At 36.6% G+C, this 14,032-nt stretch overlaps 2 protein-coding genes across 3 annotated transcripts; one reads left to right on the forward strand and one right to left on the reverse strand.

Annotated features, from left to right (window-relative positions):
* The first annotated feature begins 3,057 nt into the window (after nt 1-3,057).
* Nucleotides 3,058-4,719, forward strand: LOC120015599 (peroxidase 73-like). 2 transcript variants are annotated; one of them, XM_038868088.1, is made up of 5 exons: nt 3,058-3,381; nt 3,469-3,666; nt 3,821-3,986; nt 4,064-4,180; nt 4,266-4,719. In XM_038868088.1, the coding sequence occupies exons 1-5, from the start codon at nt 3,148-3,150 to the stop codon at nt 4,394-4,396; spliced, it is 846 nt and encodes a 281-aa protein (XP_038724016.1). In that variant the 5' UTR covers nt 3,058-3,147; the 3' UTR covers nt 4,397-4,719. The 2 variants fall into 2 exon arrangements, with proteins under 2 accessions (XP_038724016.1, XP_038724015.1); XM_038868087.1 differs by having other exon boundaries at nt 3,061-3,381; nt 4,064-4,719.
* Nucleotides 4,720-8,607: 3,888 nt separating this feature from the next.
* On the reverse strand, nt 8,608-10,501 carry LOC120015644 (scarecrow-like protein 32). The gene has a single exon (XM_038868153.1). It carries the CDS (start codon nt 10,176-10,178, stop codon nt 8,814-8,816), a length of 1,365 nt encoding a protein of 454 aa, XP_038724081.1. The 5' UTR covers nt 10,179-10,501; the 3' UTR covers nt 8,608-8,813.
* Nucleotides 10,502-14,032: the final 3,531 nt, after the last annotated feature.

A 14,032-nucleotide genomic window follows, 5' to 3' on the forward strand; every position in this document is an offset into this window, starting at 1 on the left:
TGCACTATTATGTATTCATAATTAATAGGAAACAAACAGACTATTTTATCTGTTTAGGTGGCATGTGTTCATAGTCCTACAAAGAGTGGTTGATGACAGTACTTCCTTTGAGGATGATGCGGGCTTTACTTTCTTTCTTGTCGTATCATATCTTCACCTTAGCCACACATTTTTTCCCTCAAAGTTCATCTACTCTTTACTCTTTAGGGTCTTGTCGGTCTCTTGTCTATTCTCATTACAAGTAGGGGTAACTCTGTCCAGACCGGATAATCGAATTTATTTAATCTGGATTATAAGTTATTTATCCGAAATTTGAGTATAAACATAAATTTTTTATCCGGTTTAAAACCGAGTTCGGATTCAAACACATAAATCTCATCAGATTTACTTGTCCGGATAAAAACTAATATGGGTTTGATCAATTAAATAAGTTTGAAATTCATTCCATACTAGAATATAGATATGTAAATATTTCATAAATACTGTTCCACCCAGAAACAATTTTTTGCTAGCCTTAAATACAATCTTAACTCTTAAGATCATAGAATTGTAGGATATGAGCCCTCATGAGAATGATCTTACGGCGATTGGGCAGATGGGCCAGCTCCTTCTATGGGCTCGGAAAACAGTGAGCCCATTAAACAGAATCACAGATCTACTTGACTAAGGGCCCAACTTCTTTTTCTTGGGTCAGTCAGGCCCATTCGAAGAAACACAACATGCGCTTCAGACACAAATCACGCTAACATTATTACCTTAAAAGAGCCCAATCGTTTAACGGCACTGACCAATTACCGTTGACCATGCTATGTAAGGTAAGACCACAATTGTGATAATAAAGTCCACATTATCAGAATTTAACAATATATGCATGAAAACGACAATGATCCAATTATTATTTACTTTGTTTTAAGCAATTATTATTTATTTCAATAGCATTATTGATAAATAGTATAACCGAGAATCACATCATATAAGTTTATTATTTGAACATCCAATACGAGTCCAACTCAGGCCGTCAGATCATATCCACAAGTACAAAAGTTTCTCACACAACAACAATGTAAGTTTAGTTAAAGCTTAATGTATGGTCACAAGGGTATTGCTTTCAGTGGGAATTGAACTCAAGATCTGAGTCCATATGATTTGGTCCCTGAGATATTCACCACTAATGTATCACCCAAGTGCTTCGATAATTGTTAATATGTCAATTCAATTAATCCATCACAATGAGTTTCCACACCAAAAGAATCAAGCAATACATCAAAATCCCTAAGTGATGGGATCAATTTCTAAAACCAGATCACCTAACTACTGTTGCAGCAGCTACTGCCCAAATTAAGTACTAATATACCATCTTGAATTGTCTCTTGTAACGCATATTTTTTCAGCACGTGCAGTGGTGCTAAAGATGAACAGGAATCTTACTGATCATTGCGTGCATATGTATTGTTATTTCTCAGTCTGATATCCATGCAGGAGCATCGAATCTCCTCACCTAATCACCATTATAGTAACAATAATTCAGAAACCACGTGATATGTTCTGCGGGAAGGCCAAGGGTAGGTAGTAATTAAGAAGCAAGCCAAATCTTTTATTGCACAATTTAAAGATGAGAAAAACAAACTCTTAGTTACACTTTTTTTTTTTTTTTCATGTTAACCGAGAACGACACCATACAAATTTACCTTTTGAACATCCGATATGAGTCTAAACTCATATCTTCATACCCATATGTACATAAGTTTCTCACCCGACGCTGGAATAAGTTGGGTTTGCTCCTAGTGAGAATGAGTATGTTTTATATAATAATATAGTTTTAAGTTTAAGATAATCATGCGGTTTTGGATTACTCGATTAATATCATATAATATTTTATTGCATGATAATGCGCTGTTTTGGTTATTTGGTACCTAAAAGTTGACCAAATCAAGCAAGGATAAGATAGGTTTAATTGATTAAGTTGTGCATAGATGTTGTCCCACCAGAAAACAATGTGACACCAACCTAGGGTATTATTTTAATTTTCAAGTAGCAAGGATTACGTGAATTAGTGGACAAAATGAAGACAATGTACATATCATCGGAATCAAATAACATTCTAATTAGCATATTGAATTCTTGCAATTATCCTTAACACTTTCCTTAATAACTCAAAGACCACTAATTAACTCATGATGTATTGTTATGTAAAGTCTTCTCAATCATCTTGTTTTATTGGTAGGTATTCTCTCTGAAGGAATATATACAATATAAGAAATTCTAACAGGTTACATACATGGAGTTATTTTTACTAATTTGTTTTATTCTTAATATTGAAAATTAGAACAACCATGGCCAAGGCTAAGACGTGTTGACTTACATTTCATAGTCAAACCCCTTGTGCTTATGGACTTTTGAATGTGAGTAGTCCTCTGCGCGTATATGCTACCAAGTGGTACCGCGTTTTATCTTTTGATGGGCATTATTTTTTTGGTCAACATTATCCATCTATTGGTGAAGGTTTGATTCTCAAGCTACTATTTCTCATTTTAATTTGGTGCACTTCCCCTTGGAAGAACAAAATGACACCTAAGTATTGGCAGGCAGGTTTTGGCATTTTGTGCGGATATCTAAATTCCCAGTCTCTTTTTTAAATTTGACCACCAATATTACAATGAATTTTCAATTATTTGATCCTCAAAATTGTTTCATATGTACAAGCTGTATATATACTACTTTTGGGCAGTGAAGCCCACAGGAATCAGCCTCAACGTGCAAACTACGACAACAAGGTCTAGGGTTTAGTTCTCACCTTCTCCAGCTGTGCTTCATTTTACTTGACCCGAGTAGTTAGACTCCAAGACTGCAAATTTTTCACATAAATCTCTCTCTCTCACACACACACACACATATGGACAACGAAGGGAGCAGTTCTGAATGAGACGAAGGCGGCTCTTGTCATTTTTCAAAAGGCAACATCAATGGGGTTTTTTTTTTTTTTTTTTTTTTTCAAACGAATCCCCTTTTTTTTTATTACACAAATGCACACCTGGATCTCAGTCCAACTGGCTGGATCATGACCTCCACAATTCTATATAACTCAAGCCTCTCTGTTTCTTTCTTCTTACACCTGTAAAGTACTTGAACTAGTCTTGTAAGTTCTTGATGATCACCAAAATGTGCAGGTTCAATCTTGTATTAGTGTTGTCACTTTGTCTGAGTTTGTGTCTCTTTCCTGATACCATATCTGCACAACTTAAGCAGAACTACTATGCTACAATTTGTCCAAGTGTTAATGTTGAAAACGTTGTTAGAGGTGTTGTCAGAACCAAATTTCAACAAACGTTTGTAACTGTTCCTGCGACTCTTCGTCTCTTCTTCCATGATTGCTTTGTCCAGGTATTAATCAATGCTCCCTATTTGCATGTCTTATGTACAGAGTAATTGATCTGAGGTAGTGATTTCATTATTTTCTTGAGAAAACAGGGCTGTGATGCTTCAGTCATAATTGCTTCCACTCCAAACAACAAAGCCGAGAAGGATCACCCCGACAATCTGTCGTTGGCCGGAGATGGATTTGACACTGTCATCAAAGCCAAAGCAGCAATTGAGGCGACTAGTTGCAAGAATAAGGTCTCTTGTGCTGACATTCTCGCCATGGCAACCCGAGATGTGATTGCACTGGTTAGTCCACTAATTTTCTTCACAACAGTCTTACGGGTCCAGTTTTTTGTCTCAGTTATCCCAAACGCTGAGATGGATGCACGGGATTTCCCTGAGCTTTTTTGTTTTCTTCAATGACTAACTAAATGAGGAGAATGTGATGTTCATAATGCAGTCTGGTGGTCCTTCGTATGCTGTTGAACTGGGAAGATTGGATGGGCTAAGCTCAACAGCTTCAAGTGTGAATGGGAAGCTGCCACAGCCGAATTTCAATTTGAATCAGTTGAACTCCATGTTTGCTGCTAATGGGCTCACGCAGCAGGACATGATCGCTCTCTCAGGTATGTCACAAATACGGTACCGTTTTATGGGTCTCATTTTTTTTACCCCTCTGATCATCTTTCCCTGGTCTTTTCAGCGGCACACACCGTTGGATTCTCTCACTGTGGTAAGATGTCCAACCGGATATACAATTTCACCCGTCAAAATCCAGTGGATCCTACGCTCGACCCCACGTATGCGAAGCAGCTTCAGGGTATGTGCCCCAGGAACGTGGATCCGAGAATAGCCATCAACATGGACCCAAACACACCTAACACATTTGACAATATGTATTTCAAGAATCTTCAGCAACACAAAGGTCTCTTCACATCCGATCAAGTACTCTTCACGGACCCAAGGTCCAAGCCCACTGTTAATGCCTGGGCCCAAAACTCTCCCGCTTTTCAACAAGCCTTCATTACTGGCATGACCAAATTGGGTCGGGTCGGGGTCAAAACCGGGAGGAACGGGAACATTCGTCGCGATTGTGGTGCGTTCAATTAAGCTAAAAAATTCTGCAAGTGGTCAAAGATGAAGAAGCCAAATCAGATTTTGTTTGTTATTTCTGTGATTAAAGAAATTGTTACTGCAATTGGAGGGTGGGTTATGTTTTGATTAACGTTAAACAATAAAGGGTTGTCATGTTGAAGACAAAAAAATAAGAGTGGATAAACGTGAGAGCACATAGATTTTGAACTTTATTTTTTTATTTTATTTCTCCAAATAAAAGAATCTCTCACTTTGACTTCTGTTTATGGTTTGTCATTGAGAACAACAATTATTGCTTTATTCATATAATAGAAAATGAGCCGTGTAAACAATGACAAGATCAAGGGTCCACTACGGCATTTCTTAGTTTTATAAAAAAAAAAAAAGAAGCTGGAGCTTGGAGTTACAACTTACAATAGTGGCATAGTGTTGTTGCCAAACAAAAGAGTTAATATTTCTCATTGCATCAACACGGGTTGAGGGCCTCTGCAATTGGGTTAAGGACCCTGTTGAAAATCCCAAGCCACCACTCATATCATAGGTATCATCCATTTTGGGTTATCCGGTTTTCGTGGATACATCGAGTCCACACGGATTTATTTCTCCCTAACTAACCAGTGGGTCAAGGCTCAACTCACTTAACTAGGGAAAATGCCTCTTATATGTGGTAGGGAACTTGGACAAACCTATATACCACATAGTTGGACATCACCCAACCGATGTGGTATTCTTATAGACCCTTGCAGTAAAAATTATTAGCTTTAATCATATATGTCCAGTCTGTTCACAAATATGGGATTCACAATTTTTTTTTTTTGAATTTGGTAAATAAACACATGACATATGTGATGGCACTACAGTAACATTCATTCCAGGTAGGGATATAAATGGTTGATTGTTTGACATGAATTTAACAAATCAATCGATTAATTTGACGATCAGTCCAATTAATTTCCACGAGTTTTTTTTAACACTCTAACTACAGACGCCCTAGTTCCCCTCAACACCTGTTGTTTGAAAGATAAAAAGGTCATTAGCGGTGCTAATTACAATAAAGTAAAACAAGTCTTATTCCTAGGGAATATGATGCATGCACGCTTTGTCAAGAGCTTGACTCTTATCCCTGTTTTCTGCATTATTATATATTTATAACCATATTAACCCTTTGGGTGGCCCAATGTCTTTATTGGCCTCCAATTCTTTTTTCAATAATTAAGTTTCGGAATATATTCATGGTCACGGACCTTTTCAAAAAAAAAAAAATTGACAACATGAGGTTTAGAGGTTAGGGTATCAAAATCATGGGGTCAATTATGCCTTCTCCTTATCACCATGCAATTAATTACATTGACGTTAACAAATAACAATTATACAAGCACTGTGAAAAGGACATTTTTCTCAATAATTTATTTTCATCCAGATATTCTTTTGTCCACATAATTCCACGTACTGATTGTCTATTGTCATTGATGGCATACGATGCATGCTTAGAAAGTTTGAAAGAAAAAAAAAACAATAATCGACAAACAGAGATTAATCATACAAGGTTGGGACTTGAGAGCATCTTGAAAGTTGAAGCAAATAGACAAACACATGATGACTTCGTTCGGTAGAGCCTTTTGATGTCAAAATAAACTCGTTTATCCGTGATGTTTGGTAGAACGTCTGCCCCGAGCTTAACAGGCACGATGATTATGTCCAATGAAAATATGAGCTAATCCATAATAAATGTCGTAATAGGTTCATGTCGTAATAGGTTCATGTCACATTTATAGCAGGCAAATCAGCCTTCATTGGTACAATTATTTCTCCACTTCAACACCAATTATCCACAAGTTTCCATCGATCAATACCTGTTTCCCACTGACATAAATCGAAAAGCAATGTATGTACGTGAATGAAAATGAAAGAACTATAAAAGTTGTAGAAAAATCGGAAAGTTCCAAGAATTCTGCAATTTTTTTCCTCAAACGTAGCATCAAGTCAATTCTGTCTTTTCATGACATCCAACAAATGGGATCTTGAAAGGAATACCTGAGAAGCAATTAGCCTCCTACATGCTTGCATGTATCCCAGAAATACTAGCATACGCCATCATGGAGAGAGATAGTTCTTCAATCTCACTCTGCTTAAGACCAATAATGCCACCTCTGATCGTTCATGGGAAATGACTAGTTCTATTCTTCGATCTCTCAACTGAGAAGATCAGGGTGAAAGAAAGAGAGGTTGGGGGTACTGACGTGAACAGAACCACTTAAGAACAAAGTGTAGGGGCAAGTCATTTGTATAATACAGAGCAAGCTAATTAATTGGATAAGCAATGGAGGAATCAAACTGCTACCTGTCTATGGTAGTATAGTGAGGGAAGAAGAAAAATGAGACCTTCAGATGGAAAGGTTCCCGGCTTCAACTTCAGCGATGCAATTCAATTCAATTAGGGAAAAGTAGACACCAATAACTAGTTGGCTCCATAGAAAATACCAAAACCCCAAAAAAAATCCTGATTAGTGCAACAAAACATGTTGAGAACACCATAAACACAAAAACAGAGGAATCTTGTCTTCACACTGAGATAGGATTTAAAATAACAAACTTGCATCTGTATAACCGGATCTATCAATTTGAAATCGCAACCAAGACAGATTTGACAATTTGAAGCAGTATCAAAGTAGATTTAGAAATAGAAACAGATATTGGTTTAGATTGCAAAAGATCGACCATTATCATCATCTTCATTGTCGCATTGATGTTGTCAATTGACAAACCCATAGGTAGAAAATGTAGAAAACTCAAACTATTTGACAAGCATACTAAGACCGTCCCAATAGAAAGAAGGGAGGAGGTGGAGAAGAATGATATACACATGTGAAATGTCATGTCTAATGATTACTTAGACCCAAAAATATCCCATCTTGGTTGTGAACAAATTTATCTTGTCCAAAGGTTAAGAGTTTTGCTTGTATGTTGTGAGGGGGACATTGTTAATTCCAAATTATAATAAGGTGTTTATGTGGAACCAAATTAAAGGCACACGATTATTTTAACATTAAAAAAAAAATCTACAGACATTAGTTTATGAATTTGTTTCATTTAACATGAAATTTTGGAAAAGTAATTTGTATTTGGGAAAATAAAATAAGTGATTTGGATAACTATCAAAAAGCACTTGTCTCTTCAAACTTTATAAACAAAACCCGTTATTGGGTCGAAGGTTCATCTACGTGGGCCTGATTTTAAAAGAGAAAAGCCCATAACGACAATAATAAAAACTATAGTTATTAATTAATTAAAGGTTTATCTATGTGGGCCCGATTCGTGTCCGGATCCTTCTTTCAAATTCTTGTTGCCCCAAGGAGTACAGCGGCAAGCATTTCTCAAAAAAAAAAACAAAAGAGTACAGCAGCCAGACGTACAGTGCAATCTTAGCTTCTTGATTCGTGTCATGGACGTATTCTTTGATTCTTCTGGATCTTCGATTCCTTCTGTAATATTTCCTCCAATAAGACCTGCATCGTGTGCAATCCTCTGATGAAAGAACACGTTGAACTTCCTCATCCGCGTAAGAGATCCAATCGGGCCTACTACTCCTTGATCGCGGATACAACGAACACTGATTGTATCAAATATAAGCTTGTTCGTGTTTTTAGGCCGAAATTTAGTTTCACCTTTGTGTTATCCATTTTCCGTAGATATATCGAATCCACACTGCTTTTTTCAATTTAATTTCTACTTAATGACCCAAAGAAAAGGCCGATGGAGAGAGAGTCCCAAGGAATGTGGGACATTTTAACTAGTTTTTGAAATACCTGTTGGAAATTGTCTATGCTATGCTATGCTATCGAGTGATCAGAAGGGTGAGTGGGAGCACTTTGAAGAGAGAATTCCATGTTTAGCCCATGAAATCATGATGGGTTCCAAGGTGATTTTTAGTAGCTAGGAAACTGTATGGGGCAATTGACTTGATATTCTCGTTTGTCCACTTGATGTGAGGAAGAGCGAACCTTGTAATGAACTAATAGAGGCTCCGAGAGCTCCGCTCATAAGGTGTTTGTGAAAATTCCAGGACAAGATTTGTCGACGAAAACTTTGTCTCGATCTTATTCTTTGTAGCGTGGTGCGGATTGTTTGTTAAACCCGGATTCTGTTGAAAAGTACTGTTATATCTAGCAACTATGATCAGTGTGATGATCATAGAAATTACATCTAAGCAACCGGTACATGAATATATCACCATGCATGCGTAAAAATACTGCTCTGCTAACTAGAATTGAAGAATAGTAAATGAAGCATGCAAATAAAGAAAAGGAAAGAAAAGAAATGTTAGATGAATGTTAACAAAAGGAAACAAGAAAGAAGTCTCAAATAGGCACCCAAGCAGTAGCAAACACAACATTGTGACCCTTCCATGTAAGTACAACATCATCTTCTTCCTTCTTCAATCCCCACCCAGCTGCATGTTCATCTAACATTGTTTTCACTTCTGAAACCGCATCTTCCCCGAATCCAATCCCCCGAAAGCTCGCATTTCTCATCCTTTGCACCCACTGACTCTTCTGTTCAAGCCTCTCCACCCTTTGAACCCCTTCATATGCTATCACATTCTCAATCTTCCAACAAATCTCTTCCTCGTACCACTGCCTTTGCTTGCTTCCTTTTGGAAGAAATGTGTCCACGGTATCATACGGTATCCATAGATAATTGAACGCAGACCTCAATCTACACACCAAATTACTCGACGTAAAATCTGCATCTTCATCTACAATTACAACTATTGTTGGGTCTAAACTACGAATTGCTTTCAGGAACATTGATCGTAGCGACAACGTGCTAGAAATTGCAGCAACTGGTATGGTTTCTTCTTGTATGTAATGAAGCATCATGTGACAATTTATCACTAGTGCCTCACTAGTACTACTCTGCATTCGTAACTGTTCGATTAAGGAACAAAACCCGTCTGCGAAATTCGCAGAAATCACTCTGAAATCCATTGTTATATTGCGTGAGCGAGCGAATGTGACCAACTTAAACTTAATTTCCTCGTAAGAATAATCAAGCATGGGCGGTACACCTTCAATTGGACCGACTACTGTGAGCTTGAGGATGAGTGGACGACCTTCTAAGCGATTAGCGATTGCATCAATGAGAGTAGGGATTTGCATACAATGTGCTGAGCTTAAATCAACAATATGTATAACTGAATAACCTTCAACAGCATCTAGTATCGCTGCATTTGCTGCAGTGAACCCGAACCGATGCCACGGGGTCAAATCAATGAAACTCGCAAGCTCAACGAGTGAAAACTTGTGTGTTTCAACAGTGAGGTTGTTGGAGTGAACATTTGCCATTAAGACTTTGCAGGTACCAATCTTAGTGGCGCGGGCGATTAGGGCTCTAAGGAAGGCGCAGGTGAGACGTTGATTGGAGTCGCCATCCGGTTGCGCTGTGTTGTTGAGCACCCATAGGATTTGTTGAGCAAGAGTTGCGTCGTTGCTTTCGATGGCGTTGGCGCAGTGGACAAGAAGTTGTTCCATGCAATTCGCGTCGCCAAAGTTGCCTAAAGCAGCCTTTGATGTGGGGAATCCAGGCCACGGACGCATAGTCCTCATGTGGTTATTGTTGTTATGGTTCTTGTTCGTGGTGGTGGTGGTGGTGGTGGTAGGGTTTGGAATAAATGGAGTGATTTGGTGTAAGGATTGTGGTGGGTTTTCATTGAATTGCATCATTTGAGGGAGAGAAAGAGACTAGACTAGAAGAAATTTTGGGGGAGATTGAAAATTCTGCAGGAGGTGAGTCAAAGAAAAAGAGCTAGAGGCAGTGGGGATTTTTTGCTTTGCTTTGCTTTGACATGGCAAGATCAAAAAAGGGACTGATCAGGAAGAGAGCGCAGAGACTCCCATCCCAAGAAAATCAAAAAAACTTAGTTACAAGTCAAAATAGGCATAAGAAAATAGACACTTCAATTAGCAAATCTATCAGCCTTTTCAGTTGTCAAGATTTTGGCCGGTGGTGATTGAACAACCTTTTTGATGGCTACAAAAGGGTCTAATTCTAATCCCCTCCTCCTTCACAACCCTTTTTCCTGCCTTTTCAGGTGGGTATGTATATATGTGTATGTTTTGGTTTTGTTTCTGTGTATATGAATTATGAAACAGTACAGAGAGAGAGAGAGAGAGAGAGGTAGGTGCTGTTTTGCTAGCGTTGTCTTTTGGTGGCATGTGAAGTAGCCGGCCAGGGTTTTGTCTGGATGTGGGAGTTGGGATTTTGTCATGTATTGAGGGGGGAGTGGGAAAAATTGGAATTAAAGCAGTTGAAGGTTTTGGCTCACTCTCACAGTCTCACTCACTCACTCATAAATTCATATATCATCATGAACAAATCATTTTTTACACTCAATTTGTATTTGAAGATCTATCTATCTAGGTACCAATTATCTTGGTGGGCCGGGTTGATGAAACACTAGGACTAGGACTAGAAGGAAGGATCGATATCATATATCAGCATAAATTCATAATTAAGTTGCGAGACAAACAGACAGCTAGAATGGGAGAAGGGTCCCTCTCCAGTGACTCATCATCACCACAATTTAGATACTATTACCAGCATATATTGATAAGACAAAATGGTATAGTCATTGTCCAAACCCCCAACTTAGAATTATCTCTCCCTCTATCATGACTCCAAAATGCTCGAGACTTTAAACTCTTTGTCTCTCTTAATAAACAAATTATTATTTCATTCTCTAGGGCTATATATATATATATTAATTGCTCTTTTCAAGTAACACCAGAGGTTTTAGTTTTTGGTGCAGAAATTTGGTAGACCAATACCATGCATGAGTTTGCGGGAATATAATTCTCCAGCTCTCTCTCTCTCTCATTAGCTAATTCAAGCAACAAAAATCTTATCCTGGACCATGTACTTTAGGTATATATATGATATGATTTCTGCTACAAATCCAAATAAAATGACGAATAATATGGAACATATAACATGTGAAGTGAAGGGGGGAGCACATGCATGCTAAATGGTCCATATATATATATATATACACACACTTTATTATATATCGATCATGGAACTAATCCTTTTTTGTTATGGACCTGCATGGCTTTACATCTGATATATTCCATTTGTTGAAGGAGTACTGGTCATAGACCCACCAGTAATAGACAAGTCTACCATGACACGGCCAAAACTTATTGTACGCTCAGCTGCTCCACAGAAATATCCATCTTTCATTTTCTCCATCTGATTTTATTTTTTTTATTTTACTCTAAAAATCAAGGAAAATTAAAAAAAAAAAAGTGTTGAAAATATCAACTCACTCACATCAACAATATTATTCACTTTGAATTTATCGGTTCTCGTGAATACATCGGGTCTGCATACATTGTTCTTCCTGAGCCATCGTACGTTAATACTTAGACCAAAAAAAAAACATCTCGTCGATGAAAGAGGAAGTGAAACTTTATAAACCACATTACTTGGGTTAACAAACGATCTAGGTTTTTTACGAGTCTCGAGAAAAAGAGCATGCATATACATTCACATACACACATATAGTAATTAACTAGGACCACTATAAGCTTGTCCTATATTTGCCAGTGACCTTTGCAACTCTAATGTCATTTTCTCACTATACATTTAGTACACTATTTGCTCAAGAGGGTTCATTTCATTTATCAGAATTATTGGCTACGTAGTACTAAACCCTAAACCCTAGCTTGGTCTCCAAAAACATAGGTCATCCTTAAAAGTTACATAAAATGTATATACCACGTTGTTTCTTATTACTCTTAACGAATTTTCAGTATTATATATATAATATTTCTATGAGATATTATAAATTAAAAATTACCCATGTAATTATATAAAGAATCATCGATCGAGGAGTCGGAGCTAGAGAAAGCTGAATTACTTTTTTTGGTACTGTGTCGAGAATATTATTATTATTATTATTTATTATTAACTTAGCAATTCCACGTCTTGGAAGTGCATGCAGTTGAAGAAGAGAGAATAAGAAGAATAGCAGGGAATACGTATAAGGAGAATCAGATAAGTTAAGGATGTGAATTTTAAAAATACATTAAAAAAAATGTGGGGAATTTTGAGGAGGATTCCCTAACTTGAGATACAAAGACTAGATGACATAGAGTGATAAATAAAATATTTGGAGCATGATTTGGAATTTTCTGCAAATAGAATTCTCTCTCATTCATGGCCTCGATCCGTTTGGTAAATCATTTGAAATTTATCATATATGTTGGTTTTAAAATATTGTATTTAATGCTAGCTAATGTGCTGTCTAAAATATTGTCATTATTGTGACTGTTAATTTAATTTAATTTTTCCTAATAATATTTATGATGTTTAAAATACTGTGATACATTAAATACAGGGGTATTATGCAATTCATTATAAAATATAAGCAATCAATAATCAATTTGTTCAACAATTCAAGAGACGTGTTCAACACTAAAAAATTAAAATCAAACAAACTATCTTCTTCTTGCATTAAAAAGTGGAATTTCAAGGGACGTGTTCAACACTAAAAATTAAAATCAAACAAACTATCTTCTTCTTGCATTAAATAGTGGAATATTCCTGGTAGCATGACTGTGAAGAGTGAAGATAATAATAGGAGGGTATATTTGAAATATTACTGAAATGGTTGTCCAAGAAATAATTTCAGAAATTTACTTTTTTTTTTGAAATACCACACAGAAATATGTTTGCAGCTGGAATCGAGCCTTGAACACATATATACTTAACCCAGACAATTGACAACCGAGCCACCTCTTGTTGGTAGAATTTTAAGTAAAATGCTACATTTATGCTGTTTGAAATGAACATTTGGTATGCTAAAACGTAGTGTGTGTATATATATATATATATAGTCATACTTTAAATTGTTTGTCAAACTAGCCCATAGTCTTTGGTGTTCATTCATTAATGACAACATCAAAAACAAAATGTCTATATAAAAGAAGGAAGCTAAGCATGTGATAGCTTAAGATTAGATACCCACACTAATGAATAAGTAATTCCTTTTAAATTGGTATATATATATGCTATATAAGCATACCATACTGACAAGTGACATGGTATATGTAGTAGTACTCTATGAGACTTATCCAAGTAGAGGGAACTTTGACAGAACATATGGAAGCCAAAGGTATAAAGACACCAACATCGAATGTTGTGCAATTGATGCGGAATAAATAAGGACAATACTACATTCTTCAATGCAAAATTTAGGATGAGTTTTAAATTTTTTTGATATTCTATTAGATAATAGATAGATAGGCTAGACGAATATTTTGACTACCATACAATTAATCATTAATAAGATAAACAACTCTAGCACACCAAATTCAAGGGGTGTTCGTTGTTGGTTTCGGTCGATTTTTTGGGGTTTTTTTGACATAAAAATAACCGATCAAACGTTCGGTTTTGTTGATTTTTTTTTTATCGGTTTGGTTCGGTTTTTAGTGGAGAAATGTGTAATTTTGTATTATAAAAAACCGACCAATCATTTCGGTTTCGGTTTTTTTTGAACAACCCTACCAAATTCTCG

The sequence above is a fragment of the Tripterygium wilfordii genome, chromosome 14 (genome assembly GCF_013401445.1).
Source record: "Tripterygium wilfordii isolate XIE 37 chromosome 14, ASM1340144v1, whole genome shotgun sequence".
Lineage (NCBI taxonomy): Eukaryota > Viridiplantae > Streptophyta > Magnoliopsida > Celastrales > Celastraceae > Tripterygium > Tripterygium wilfordii.

Bases quoted from the DNA above. Each gene is read 5' to 3' on its own strand.
- LOC120015599 (XM_038868087.1), top strand. From the start codon at position 3,148: ATGATCACCAAAATGTGCAGGTTCAATCTTGTATTAGTGTTGTCACTT. The intron at 3,382-3,468 runs GTATTAATCAAT...TTGAGAAAACAG, and splicing joins TCCATGATTGCTTTGTCCAG to GGCTGTGATGCTTCAGTCAT. The intron at 3,987-4,063 runs GTATGTCACAAA...TGGTCTTTTCAG, and splicing joins GGACATGATCGCTCTCTCAG to CGGCACACACCGTTGGATTC.
- LOC120015644 (XM_038868153.1), bottom strand. From the start codon at position 10,178: ATGATGCAATTCAATGAAAACCCACCACAATCCTTACACCAAATCACT.